Genomic DNA, 14,019 nt, shown 5'->3' with positions numbered 1-14,019 from the left:
ATGGATTTCAGCCAAGCATTTGATAAGGTACCCTGTGCAAGGCTTATTGAGAACGTAAGGAGACACAGGATCCAAGGGGACATTGCTTTGTGGATGCAGAACTGGCTTGTCCACAGAAGGCAAAGAGTGGTTGTAGACGGGTCATATTCTGCATGGAGGTCTGTCACCAGTGGAGTGCCTCAGGGATCTGTTCTGGGACCCTTACTCTTCGTGATTTTTATAAATGACCTGGATGAGGAAGTGGAGGGATGGGTTAGTAACTTGCTGGTGACACAAAGGTTGGAGGTGTTTTGAGAATAGTGTGGAGGGCTGTCAGAGGTTACAGCGGGATATTGATAGAATGCAAAATTGGGCTGAGAAGTGGCAGATGGAGTTCAACCCAGATAAGCGAGAGGTGGTTCATTTTGGTAGGTCAAATATGATGGCAGAATATAGTATTAATGGTAAGACTCTTGGGAGTGTGGAGGATCAGAGGGACCTTGGGGTCCGAGTCCATAGGACACTCAAAGCATCTGCGTAGGTTGATGCTGAGGTTAAGAAGGCGTACAGTGTATTGGCATTCATCGATCGTGGAATTGAATTTAGGAGCCGAGAGGTAATGTTGCAGCTATACAGGACCTTGGTCAGACCCCACTTGGAGTACTGTGCTCAGTTCGGTCACCTCACCAGAGGAAGGATGTGGAAGCCTCGATTGGGGAGCACGCCTTATGAGAATAGGTTGAGTGAACTCAGCCTTTTCTCTTTGGAGCAATGGAGGATGAGAGGTGTATAAGATGATGCGAGGCATTGATCGTGTGGATTGTCAGAGGCTTTTTCCCACGGCTGAAATGGCTGCCACAAGAGGGCACAGGTTTAAGGTGCTTGGGAGTAGATACAAAGGAGATGTCAGGGGTAAGTTTTTTACTCAGAGTGATGAGTGCGTGGAATGGGCTGCCAGCAACAGTGGTGGAAGCAGATAAGATAGGGTCTTTTAAGAGACTTTTAGATAGGTACACAGACTTAGAAAAATAAAGGGCTATAGGTAAGCCTAGTAATTTCTAAGGTAGGGACATGTTAAGCACAACTTTGTAGGCCGAAGGGCCTGTATTGTGCTGTAGGTTTTCTATGTTCCTGTCCTTGGTAAATACTGAAGCAAAGTACATACCTCACTCATAGTCTCCACATGCAAACTAATGTTCCCCCTCTTTACTCTTGAGTAGCCCTACCCTCTCCCTAGTTATCCTCTTGCTCTTGGTTTATGTATAAAATGACTTAGGTTTCACCTTAATCCTATTTGTCAAGGACTTTTTATTGCTTTCCCAATTCCTTTTCCTTCTTTCTAGTTTCTTTATAACCTCATGTGCTCCATTTGATCCTAACTTCTGAAGCTTTAAATACTTTTCCCTTTTCTTCTTGACTAAATTCATAACCTCTCTGGACATACAAAGCTCTCTTATCATCCATCCTTCCTTCTACCAGGGACATGCTGTTCCTGAACTCTGTGCAATTGACCTTTAAACACCATTCACATGTCTAATGTGGACTTAAAGCTTGATTTATACTTATGCATCACATGTATGCTATAGGTACCCTGTACCCTACACCATAGGGTGACGTGCACCTCCCCAAAAAACTCACTCAAGCGTCGCAGCGACACAGACCGCAACAACTGTGATTGGTCTGCTTGGTAGCATTGCATTTCAGGTTGCTTCTTTTTTGCCATGTCCGTACACCGATGCGAAATAGATGAACCAAATCGTCAAATCTACCTGTGGCATAGAAACCCCACTGCCAACTAGCATTTTGGCGCACACCAACACATGCTCACTACGGCGTAGAGCGGCGCAAAAGAGAAAATTAGGGCTATGGCGTAGGCTGTGGTGTAGCCCGCATGCACAAGTATAAATCAGCCTTTAGAGAAAAAGTGTACCCAATTAACACCCTAATACCCTCATAATCTGCCCTACTCCAATTTAAAACTCTCCTATAAAAAGTGCCTACAAAAAGTATTCACCCCCGCTTCAAAGTATTCATGTTTTTCATGTTTTATTGTTTTACAGTATTGAATTACAGTGGATGTAATTTAGCTTTTTTTGACACTGATCAACAAAAAAAGACTCATGTTAAAATGAAAACAAATTTCTTCAAATTGGTCTAAGTTATTACAATTATTAAACAAAATAAATGATTGCATAATTTCTCACCCCCTTCAAGTCAGTATTTAATTGATGCACCTTTGGCAGCAATTACAGCCTTGAGTCTTTGTGGATAGGCCTCTATCAGCTTTGCACATCTGGACACTACAATTTTTCCCCATTCTTCTTTACAAAACTGTTCAAGCTCTGTCAGATTGTATAGGGATCATGAGTGAACAGTCTTTTTCAGTCCAGCCACAAATTCTCAATTGGATTGCAGTCTGGACTCTGACGAGGCCACTCCAGAACAGTAACTTTGTTGTTTTTAACCCATTCCTGTGTAGCTTTGGCTTTATGCTTGAGGTCATTATTTTGCTGGAAAACAAATCTTTTCCCAAGTCACAGTTCTCTAGCATACTGCAACAAGTTTTCCTCCAGGATTTCCCTATATTTTGCTGCATTCAGTTTTATCCTCTCCCTTCTCAAGCCTTCCAGGGCTAGCTGTAGTGAAGTATCCCCTCAGCATGATGCAGTCAACACCATGGGGATGGTGCATTTTTGATCATCTGTGGTATTTGACTTACACCAAACATAGCATTTAGTCTCATGGCCAAAAAGCTCAATTTTGGTTTCATCAGACCATAAAACCTTCCAGGGGATTTCAGAGTCTCCCACATACCTTCTGGTAAACTCCAGCCAAGATTTCACACAAGTTTATTTCAATAGTGGCTTTCTCTTTGCCACTCTCCCATAAAGCTGTGACTGGTGAAGCAACTGGGCAGCCGTTGTTGTATGCACAGTCTCCTATCTCAGCCACTGAAGTTTCGATCTCCTCCAGAGTTGTCATCGGTCTCTTGGTGGCCTCTCTCACAGTCCCCTTCTTGCACAGTCACTCAGTTTTAGAGGATGCCCTGCTCTAAACAGAATTACAGCTGCACAATATGCCTTCCATTTCTTGATGATTGACTTAACGGTACCCCTAAGGCAGGGGTGTCAAACTCATTTTAGGTCACGGGCCGGATTGGGCAAAACGCGGCTTCATGCGGGCCGGATCAGTCGGGCGCGTGCGAACGCAGCTTTCATTGCCTCCATTTTTTCAGCCTGTTCTCATGTGTCTCAGTCTCTGCTATAACTACAAAGTGTTTCACTTCACAAATTTCGTTTCTTATGAAGAGGACTGCTGAGCAAGCATTATTTTATGATTGGTATTAACTTACAATCATAGGCTTAATATCGCCGGGCCATTAATAATTAAAATAATAGATCTACCTAAAATGATCTCGCGGGCCGGATATGACATTAGTCCCTAAGTGACTTCGAAGTTTTCTTGTATCCATCTTCTGAGTTGTGTGTTTCAATAACCTTTTTGCAGACTTGTTTGGAGTGTTCTTTTGTCTTCATGGTGTTTTGCCAAGATATTGACTCAACAGGAGTCAAAACTTCCAAATGCAGGTGTACAATCAATTGAAATATCTTGACCGTACACAGGTGATTTCCATTTAACTAATTTATGACTTTTAATACAATTGGCTGCACCAGTGATGAGTTGGTATGTCATATTAAAGGGGGTGAATTATTGTGTTTCATATTTGTCATTAATTTCAATGACTTTGTTGAGATCTGTTCTCACTTTAACATGGAAGAGTCTTTTTTCTGTTTGACCAGTGTCAAGAAAGCCAAATTAAATCCCATGATTCAAAATAAAACATGAAAACTTACAGAGGGGGTGAATTTCATAGGCACTGTATATGACAAAGACACAACACTGGTTCCTGTGGCACACCATCAGTCACAAGCTTCTAATACAAAAAAAACTATTTCTCTGACTCTTATCACCATGATAATTTTGTATCAGATTCGCTAATAATGCACTGACTGGCAACTCCTGCGATGCTGCTGGTGTCAGATTGTATCAGCATCTGCCATTCGTTTCGTGCTGCAAACTTACCAATCTGGGGTACATGGCAAAGTGAAATCCAAGAGCTAAACGACTTACTTCTTTTCTAAAGTTACATACTATGGGCATAATTATTTCTCCAACAGACATAACCATATAACAATTACAGCACGGAAACAAGCCATCTCAGCCTTTCTAGTCCATGCCAAACACTTACTCTCACCTAGTCCCACTGGCCCACTCTCAGCCCATAACCCTCCATTCCTGTCCTGTCCATATACCTATTCAATTTTACTTTAAATGACAATACCGAACCATTATCTACTGGAAGCTCATTCCACACAGCTACCACTGAGTAAAGAAATTCCCCCTCGTGTTACCCTTAAACTTTTGCCCCCTAACTCATGTCCTCTTGTTTGAATCTCCCCTACCCTCAATGGAAAAAGCCTATCCACATCAACTCTATCTATCCCCCTCATAATTTTCAATACCTCTATCAAGTCCCCCCTCAACCTTCTATGCTCCAAAGTATAAAGACCTAACTTGTTCAACCTTTCCCTGTAACTTAGGTGCTGAAACCCAGGTAACATTCTAGTAAATCTTCTCTGTACTCTCTCTATTTTGTTGACATTTTTCCTATAATTCAGTGACCAGAACTGAACATAATACTCCAAATCTGGCCTCACCAATGCCTTGTACAATTTTAACATTACATCCCAACTCCTAAACTCAATGCTCTGATTTATAAAGGCCAGCATACCAAAAGCTCTTCACCACCCTATCCACATGAGATTCCACTTTCAGGGAACTATGCTCCTTTATTCCTAGAACACTCTGTTCTACTGCATTCTTCAATGCCCTACCATTTACCATGCATGTCCTATTTGGATTATTCCTACCAAAATGTAGCACCTCACATTTATCAGCATTAAACTCCATCTGCCATCTTTCAGCCCACTCTTCTAAATGGCCTAAATCTCTCTGCAAACTTTGAAAACCTACTTCATTATCCACAACGCCACCTACCTTAGTATCATCTGCATACTTACTAATCCAATTTACCACACCATCATCCAGATTATTAATGTAAATGACAAACAACATTGGACCCAGTACAGATCCCTGAGGCACACCACTAGTCACCGGCCTCCAACCTGACAAACAGTTATCCACCACTACTCTCTGGCATCTCCCATCCAGCCACTGTTGAATCCATTTTACTACTTCAATATTAATACCTAACGATTGAACCTTTCTAACTAACCTTTTATGCGGAACTTTGTCAAAGGTCTGACTGAAGTCCAAATAGACAACATCCACTGCTTTACCCTCATCAACTTTCCTCGTAACCTCTTCAAAAAATTCAGTAAGATTTGTCAAACATGACCTTCCACGCACAAATCCATGCTGACTGTTCCTAATCAGACCCTGGCTATCCAGATAATTATATATACCATCTCTAAAAATACTTTCCATTAATTTACCCACCACTGATGTCAAACTGACAGGCCTATAACTGCTAGGTTTACTCTTAGAACCCTTTTTAAACAATGGAACCACATGAGCAATACGCCAATCCTCCTGCACCATCCTCGTTTCTAATGACTTTTGAAATATTTCTGTCACAGCACCTGCTATTTCTACACTAACTTCCCTCAAGGTCCTAGGAATATCCTGTCAGGACCTGGAGATTTATCCACTTTTATATTCCTTAAAAGCGCCAGTACTTCCTCCTCTTTAGTCATCATAGTTTCCATAACTTCCCTACTTGTTTCCCTTACATTATACAATTCAATATACTTCTCCTTAGTGAATACTGAAGAAAAGAAATTGTTCAAAATCTCCCCCAACTCTTTTGGCTCCAGACATAGCTGTCCACTCTAATTCTCTAATGGTCCAATTTTATCCCTCACTATCCTTTTGCTATTAATATAACTGTAGAAATGCTTCAGATTTATTTTCACCTTACTTGCCAAAGCAACCTCGTATCTTCTTTTAGCTTTTCTAATTTCTTTCTTAAGATTCTTCTCACATTCTTTATATTCCTCGAGCACCTCATTTACTCCATGCTGCCTATATCTATTGCAGATATCTCTCTTTTTCCTAACCAATTTTCCAATATCCCTTGAAAACCATGGCTCTCTCAAACTTTAAACCTTTCCTTTCAAACTAACAGGAACATTAAGATTCTGTACCCTCAAAATTCCACCTTTAAATGAACTCCATTTGTCTATTACATCCTTCCCATAAAACAAATTGTCCCAATCCACTCCTTCTAAATCCTATCGCATCTCCTCAAAGTTAGCCTTTCTGCAATCAAAAATCTCATTCTGTGTCCAGTCCTATCCTTTTCCATAATTATATTGAAACTAACGGTATTGTGATCACTGGACCCGAAGTGCTCCCCAACACATACCTCCGTCACCTGACCTATTTCATTCGCTAACAGAAGATCCAACACTGCCCCTTCTCTAGTCGGTAACTCTATGTATTGCTGCAAAAAACTATCCTGCACACATTTTATAAACACCAAACCATCCATCCCTTTTACAGTATGGGCTTCCCAGTCTATGTGTGGAAAATTAAAATCTCCCACAATCACAACCGTGTGCTTACTACAAACATCCGCCATCTCCTTGCAAATTTGCTCCTCCAATTCTCGCTCTCCATTAGGTGGTCTATAATACACCCTTATAAGTGTTACTACACCTTTCCCATTCCTCAATTCTACCCAAACAGCCTCCCTAGATGAGTCCTCTAATCTATCCTGCCAGAGCACTGCTGTAATATTTTCTCTGACAAGCAACACAACACTTCCCCCTCTTGTCCCTCCAATTCTATCACACCTGAAGCAACGAGATCCAGGATGTCATGAACTATCTTTAATCTCAACATCTTCACCATGCATCATTTCGGCAATGGTTTAATTTAACCATATGAGGCAGAAAAATTTGAAATCTTTCAGCAATGGTTTAATTTAGCCGTACAAGACAGAAAAATAAGAAGATCTCCAATTTACCTGAAATAAGAGCTACACGTAGCAAGAACCATCTTATGGCACGAGAACTCAGTGCTCTCTGCAATTAGAACAATGTCGGTCAACAATTGCTGATCATAGAAGCATTTCAGCTGCTCCAACAAAGATACAGCATATTCGCTATTGATGAGCTGCTCTTCCTTAATGGACATGATTGCATTTCATTAAAGTCCTCCAGCTACTTGCAATACAACTTGAAAAAGTGATTCTTGTCGCAATAACCAATGAGCAGTGATTTTCAATATTACTTTGAAGCTGTACACTAACAGAACAGTAGAATTTTCCAGATTTTGAAACAGCACAGAGTCATGTTATACAATCACAAATTTTGTATTCCAGATGATGAGCTGTAGCATTTCCATTGGGGCAAATTGCATCACATGAAGAAATCTGAGGTAGTGTAAATTGAGTACACAAATAATCCAGGTGTTAAACAGTATCAGTGCCTAAAATAAAAAAGAAACAACATTAGAAAGTTATATAACCCATTATACAACATGGTCATTGTGATCATACAGAATCACTTCCTTATCCTAATTTATATAGAATACTTGCACCTGAATATTTAAAGAACATGCTTGAATTTGGACTAGTTTATAACTACAAAGCACTACTCTACCAGTGGCAGTGTAAAGCGAGCAGAGCTACTGCTTCAACCCAACAACCCAGTTCCTGATCTGATCTCAAGTACTGTTCGGAATTTGCACATTCTTCATATGATCACACATAGGTTAATTAGACACCGTAAATTTTCCCAATTATGTAGGTGAGTGGTGGAATCTGGAAAGTGAGTTAATGGGTTATGTGCAGAGAATAAAAACAGGATTAGAACAGAAATAGTGTAAATGGGGGCTTAATGGAACAGAGCAGACTTGGTGGAAATGAAGAGCTAACTTGCATTTTAACTGAACACAAAATCAGTTAAGTCGGGAGTTCCAAACCCTTTTTATGCCATGGAGACATACCTTATCCAAGGAGTCTGTGGACCCCAGATTGGGAACCCCTGACTTAAACGGATGGAAAGTTACTTCAACTGCAGTCAGCTATTCATTAGGGATATGATCTCCAATATTGAAGATATAAAATAAGTACATTCCATACAAGGCACCGAACTATTTTGCAGTGACTGGGACTCCTCTCATAGGGAATGCAAAGCAACACACATAGCTGTAATAAAATTTCTTTTGTCTTAATCTTCAAATCACACCCAGGATAGGGCATATAATACCACAAAAGGTAGAGGATTGGGAAACTTAAAAACCAACTGAAAGCAACTAAAAAAGTCATTAAGGAAAAAAATGGCATATTAAAGTAAGCTGGCCAATAATATTAAAGAAGATACAAAAGTTTCTAAAGATACATAAAGTATAAAAGATAAGTGAGAGTGGATACTAGATCACTGGAAAACGCAGCTGGATAGGAAGTAATGGGGGAAAATACCATAAGACATTGCAGTAGAATTCACCCCTTTGAGTTTGTTCCACCTTTGCATCATGGCTGATCCCGGATCCTACTCAACCCCATACACCTGCCCTCTTACTTTGATGCCCCGACCGATCAGGAAGCTATCAACTTCTGCTTTAAATATTCCCACAGACTTGTTACCTACCCCTCTACCCATCTTTATATTATCCACAAACTTTGCCACAAACCCATCAATTCCATTAGCCAAGTCATTGACAAACAATGTGAAAGGTAGTGATCCCAATGACCCCTGAGGAACACCACTAGTGCGACGGCCCTTTTGTTCCCACTCACTGCCCTGCCTGTCAACCACACCACTATCTTTCCTGTAACGCCACAGGATTTTATCTTGTTAAACAGCCTCATGTGTGGCACCTTATCACATGCCTTCTGAAAATCCAAGTAAATGACATCTTCTGCCTCTCCTTTATCCACCCTGCTTGTTACTTCCTTGAAGAATTCTAACAGATTCGTCAGTCAAGATTTCCTGTTACAGAAACCAAGCACCCCGAAACCCTATCCTTAATAATGGACTCCAAACACTTTCCTAACCATTGAGATTAGGCTAACTGGCCTATAATTTCCTTTCTTTTCTCTTCCTCCCTTCTTAAAGAGTGGAGTGACATTCGCAATCCTTTTATAAAATATTTAATCCATTTATTTCTTCTACCAAAGTGCATGATCATATATTTCCCAACAGTGTATACCATCTGCCATTTCTTTGCCCCTTCTCCCAATCTAAGTCCTTCTCTAACCTCTCTTCTTTTGCAAAGAAGCACCAAAGGGAAAGGGAGAGAAATAATAGACCTTTTTGAAATAGAAACAAAGTATTTAGACAGATTAGGAGAATGGGCAAAGAAGTGGCAGATGAAATAGTGTCAGGAACTGTAGTTATGCAATTTGGTATAAGGTATAAAAGGATAGATTATTTTCTAAATGGACAGAAATTTCAAAAATCTGAGGTACAAAGTGACTTGGGAGTTTTCCCTGAAGGTTAATTTACAGGTTGTGTCTGTGGTAAGGAAGGAAAATGTGATGTTAGCATTCAAAACCCTGACACAATGGTGTCAAGAAAACAACCTCTCCCTCAGTGTCATAAAAACAAAGGAGATGGACTACAGGAGAAATGGAGATAGTCTAACCCCTACTGACATCAATGGAGCTGGGGTTGAAAGGATGACCAGCTTTAAGTTCCTCAGCATGCACATCATTAAGGATCTCACGTGGTCTGTATATACTGGCTGTGTGGAGGAAAAGTACAACAGCATCTCTTTCACCTCAGACAGTTGAAGGCCCCCAAATCCTGAGAACTTTCTACAGGGGCACTATTGAGAGTATCCTGACTAGCTGCATCACTGCCTAGTATGGGAACTGTACTTCCCTCAATTGCAGGACTCTGCAAAGAGTGGTGCGGATAGCCCAACGCATCTGTAGATGTGAACTTCCCACTGTTTATTAACAACCTGGATGTGGAGGTAGAAGGGTGGGTTGGCAAGTTTGCAGAGGACACAAAGATTGGTGGTGTTGTGGATAGTGTAGAGCAGTGGTTCCCAACGTGGGGCATATGCCTCACAGGGGGTCATTTGATTTTTAAGGGGGGCAATTCGAGAATGAGTTATTAACAGTGAATTTTTTCTAGTAGGTCTGTGTATGAGTGTGTGTGCGAGTTAATACATATGTGTATATACAGTATGCATACATAAAAATACTTGTGTGTATGTACATGTGTAATTGCATATGTACTGTATATATAGTGTATCACCATCATTACAACCATCAAATGGCTTTCATAATTAAATTAATGAATTGACTGATGTAGGAAGGAACGAATGAACAAGTCCAAACGCGTAAGAAACTCGTACGAGGTTGTGCCAATGCTGCTTTTTGCAGTAGCTTTCGATTCTTGGTGGTGTGAAGGTGTGTACATTGCGTCATCTCTTTTAAACGGTGTATCTGTCTTTGTATGCTGTAGAAACGAATCTGCATTGTTTTATTTATTTATTATTATTATTTTAATATCACTTAATGTTCTTTTTTTTTACAATTTCTTAGTAATTTCTTCCTCAGAACTTTAACAGTCCTTTGGTTCTTTTATTTTTCTCTTTCATGAATGCCATGTTCTTTGGAAGCTTGTTTAAACCAAGTTAATGGTCTTTTAGGCTTCCTCCAGGTGAATAGGAGTTCACTTTTTGAATAATAAGAATTATATATCACCACAGGGGGCATCAGGATTTTAGAGGTGACTAGGTGGGGCATGGCCAAAAAAAGGTTGGGAACCACTGGTGTACAGGATTGTCGAAGATTGCAGAGAGACATTGATAGGATGCAGGGGTGGGCTGGGAAGTGGCAGATGGAGGATGTGGAAGCATTGGAAAGGATAGAGGAGATTGACCAGGATGCTGCCTGGTTTAGAGAGTATGCACTATGATCAGAGATTAAGGGAGCTAGGGCTTTACTCTTTGGAGAGGAGGATGATGAGAGGAAACATGATAGAGGTATACAAGATATTAAGAGGAATAGACAGAGTGGACAGCCAGCACCTCTTCCCCAGGGCACCACTACTCAATACAAGAGGACGTGGCTTTAAGGTAAGGGGTGGGATGTTCAAGGGGGATATTAGAGGAAGACTTTTTACTCAGAGAGTGGTTGGTTTGTGGAATGCACTGCCTGAGTCAGTGGTGGAGGCAGATACACTAGTGAAACTTAAGAGACTACCAGACAGGTATTTGGAAGAATTTAAGGTGGGGGGTTATATGGGAGGCAGGGTTTAAGGGTTGGTACAACATTGTGGCCTGAAGGGCCTGTACTGTGCTGTACTATTCTATGTTCTATGACATTTACAAAGAGGGGTGTGTAAAAAGGGCCCAAAGGATCATTGGGGGCCCAAGTCACCCCAACCACAAACTGTTCCAGCTCCTACCATCCAGGAAACATTACTGCAGCATAAAAGCCAGGATCAACAGGCTCCAGGACAGCTTCTTGCATAGGGCATCAGACTGATTAATTCACAGTGAAACAATTGTATTTCTATGTTATACTGACTGTCCAGTTGTACATACTATTTATTACAAATTAATATAAATTGCACATTTAGACGGAGATGTGACGTAAAGATTTTTACTTCTGATGTATGTAAAGGATGTAAGTAATAAAGTCAATTCAATTCATTTCAAGAGGACTGGAATATAAAAGCAAGGATGTAATGTTTAGACTTGATATGAACACTGGTGAGGCCTCATTTGGAGTGTTGGGCCATTGGAGATGGCTCAAAGGTGGTTCACAATTTGAGGGTTGAACGCTTGTCATATGAAGAGCGTTTGATGGCTCTGGGCCTGTATTCACAAAATTCAAAGAATAAAGGCTGAATTTATACTTCTGCGTAGTATACTATGCTGTAGCCTTTGTAAGTGGCCTGCGCTGTTGTGAGAATTTATACCTGTGCATTGGTGTGTCTGCGTCACTCTGCAATTCATCGCTAAAACGCTAGTTGGTAGTGGGGTTTCTATGCCACTGTGTAGGGTTTCTTCGTGTACTTCAAACAATGGCGACTGAGCGCATCATGTTGGAGTTGGAACTAATAAATGTTGGTCAAGGATTACTTTTATTGAAATTACTGCAACACAGAAAAGAAAGAAGACATCGGAGGAGATGGTGTGTATGACCTTGTAACGGACTGAGGGAGAAGGAGGCTGAATTTTCTGCGCTTGTCCAGCCACTGAGAGACGTGGAAGAGGAAATGGATTTCAAATATTTTCAGATGTCGGCATGTAGATTTCATGATTTGGATCATGGTCTCCAACGATTTATTTTGCATCAGTGTACACACAGTATGCCTATAGGCAGGAGGAAATGTGATGCTACCAAGCGGACCAATCACAGTTGTTGCAATCTGCATTGCCGCGACGCACAGTTACATTTTTGGAGAGGTGCGCGTCAGGCTATGGCGTAGGGTACAGCGTAGGTCACACGGCTATGCCGTACCTACGGCGTTCATTTGATGCAGATGTATAAATCAGTCTTAAGCGGTGACTTAAATGAAACCTATCAAATAGTGAAAGGTCTTGATAGAGTGGATGTGGAGGTGATGGTGGGAGCATCTAGGACCAGACAGAGGACAAAACCTTAGAATTGAGGAGTGTCTTTTTGAAAAAAGATGAGGAATTTCTTTAGCCAGAGTGGTGAATCCATGGAATGCATTCCCACAGGAATATTCAATGAATCAAAATCAAGTTTCAAACCATACATAGATGCAGCTGAATGAGACAGCATTCCTCCGAGGCAAAAGTGCAAAACATTCGAAGTAGCAAGCAAACATTCAACCGTTCAAAATAGTGAGCAAAGAAGAATATTCACTCGAAAAAAAATACAAAACCCATTTCCAGAAAAGTTGGGATATTTTCCAAAATGCAATAAAAACAAAAATCTGTGATAAGTTAATTCACATGAACCTTTATTTAACTGACAAAAGTACAAAGAAAAGATTTTCAATAGTTTTACTGGCCAACGTAATTGTATTTTGTAAATATACACAAATTTAGAATTTGATGGCTGCAACACACTCAACAAAAGTTGGGACAGAGTTAAAATAAGATTGAAAAGTGCACAAAATATTCAAGTAACACTGGTTTGGAAGACTCCACATTAAGCAGGCTAATTGGTAGCAGGTGAGGTATCATGACTGGGTATAAAAGTAGTGTCCATCAAAGGCTCAGTCTTTGCAAGCAAGGATGGGTCATGGCTCACCCCTTAGTGCCAAAATTTGTGAGAGAATTGCTAGTCAGTTCAAAAGGAACATTTCTCAACGCAAGATTGCAGAGAATTTAGGTCTTTCAACATCTACAGTACATAATATTGTGAAAAGATTCAGAGAATTCAGAGACATCTTAGTGCGTAAAGGGCAAGGTCGGAAACCACTGTTGAATGCACGTGATCTTCGAGCCCTCAGGCGGCACTGCCTAAGAAACCATCATGCTACTGTGACAATTATAGCCACCTGGGCTCAGGAATACTTTGGAAAACCACTGTCACTTAACACAGACTGTCGCTGCATCCAGAAATGCAACTTGAAACTGTATTACACAAGGAGGAAGCCATTCATCAACTCTATGCAGAAACGTCGGCGAGTTCTCTGGGCCCGAGTTCATCTCAGATGGACCGAAAGACTGTGGAACTGTGTGTTGTGGTCAAATGAGTCCACATTTCAGCTAGTTTTCAGAAAAAAACAGGCGTCGAGTTCTCCATGCCAAAGATGAGAACGACCATCCTGATTGTTATCAGCGAAAGGTGCAAAGGCCAGCATCTGTGATGGTATGGGGGTGCATCAGTGCCCACGGCATGGGTGAGTTGCATGTATGTGAAGGTACCATTGACTCTGAGGTGTATATTAGGACTTTAGAGAGACATATGTTGCCATCAAGGCGACGTCTCTTCCTGGGACGTCCATGCTTATTTCAGCAAGACAATGCCAGACATTCTGCACGGGCTACAACAGCTCGGCTTTGTAAACA

The 14,019-nt window shown here is 40.9% G+C and overlaps 1 protein-coding gene across 2 annotated transcripts in view; it reads right to left on the bottom strand.

Moving 5' to 3' along the window:
* The window catches only part of kbtbd2 (kelch repeat and BTB (POZ) domain containing 2), a 109,059-nt gene that overhangs the window by 49,435 nt on the left and 45,605 nt on the right, over positions 1-14,019 (bottom strand). The window contains exon 2 of one of the 2 annotated variants that reach the window (XM_059985394.1): positions 7,031-7,494. The exons of the other annotated variant lie outside the window; for it this stretch is intronic. Within the exon in view, the coding sequence (XP_059841377.1) occupies positions 7,031-7,200 (170 nt within the window). The 5' untranslated portion in view covers positions 7,201-7,494. The remainder of the gene's footprint in view (positions 1-7,030; positions 7,495-14,019) is intronic. 2 annotated transcript variants of the gene reach the window in all.

The sequence above is a fragment of the Hypanus sabinus genome, chromosome 1 (genome assembly GCF_030144855.1).
Source record: "Hypanus sabinus isolate sHypSab1 chromosome 1, sHypSab1.hap1, whole genome shotgun sequence".
In the NCBI taxonomy this organism is placed as follows: Eukaryota; Metazoa; Chordata; class Chondrichthyes; order Myliobatiformes; family Dasyatidae; genus Hypanus; species Hypanus sabinus.
This window is presented reverse-complemented; position numbering and strand designations above follow the sequence as displayed.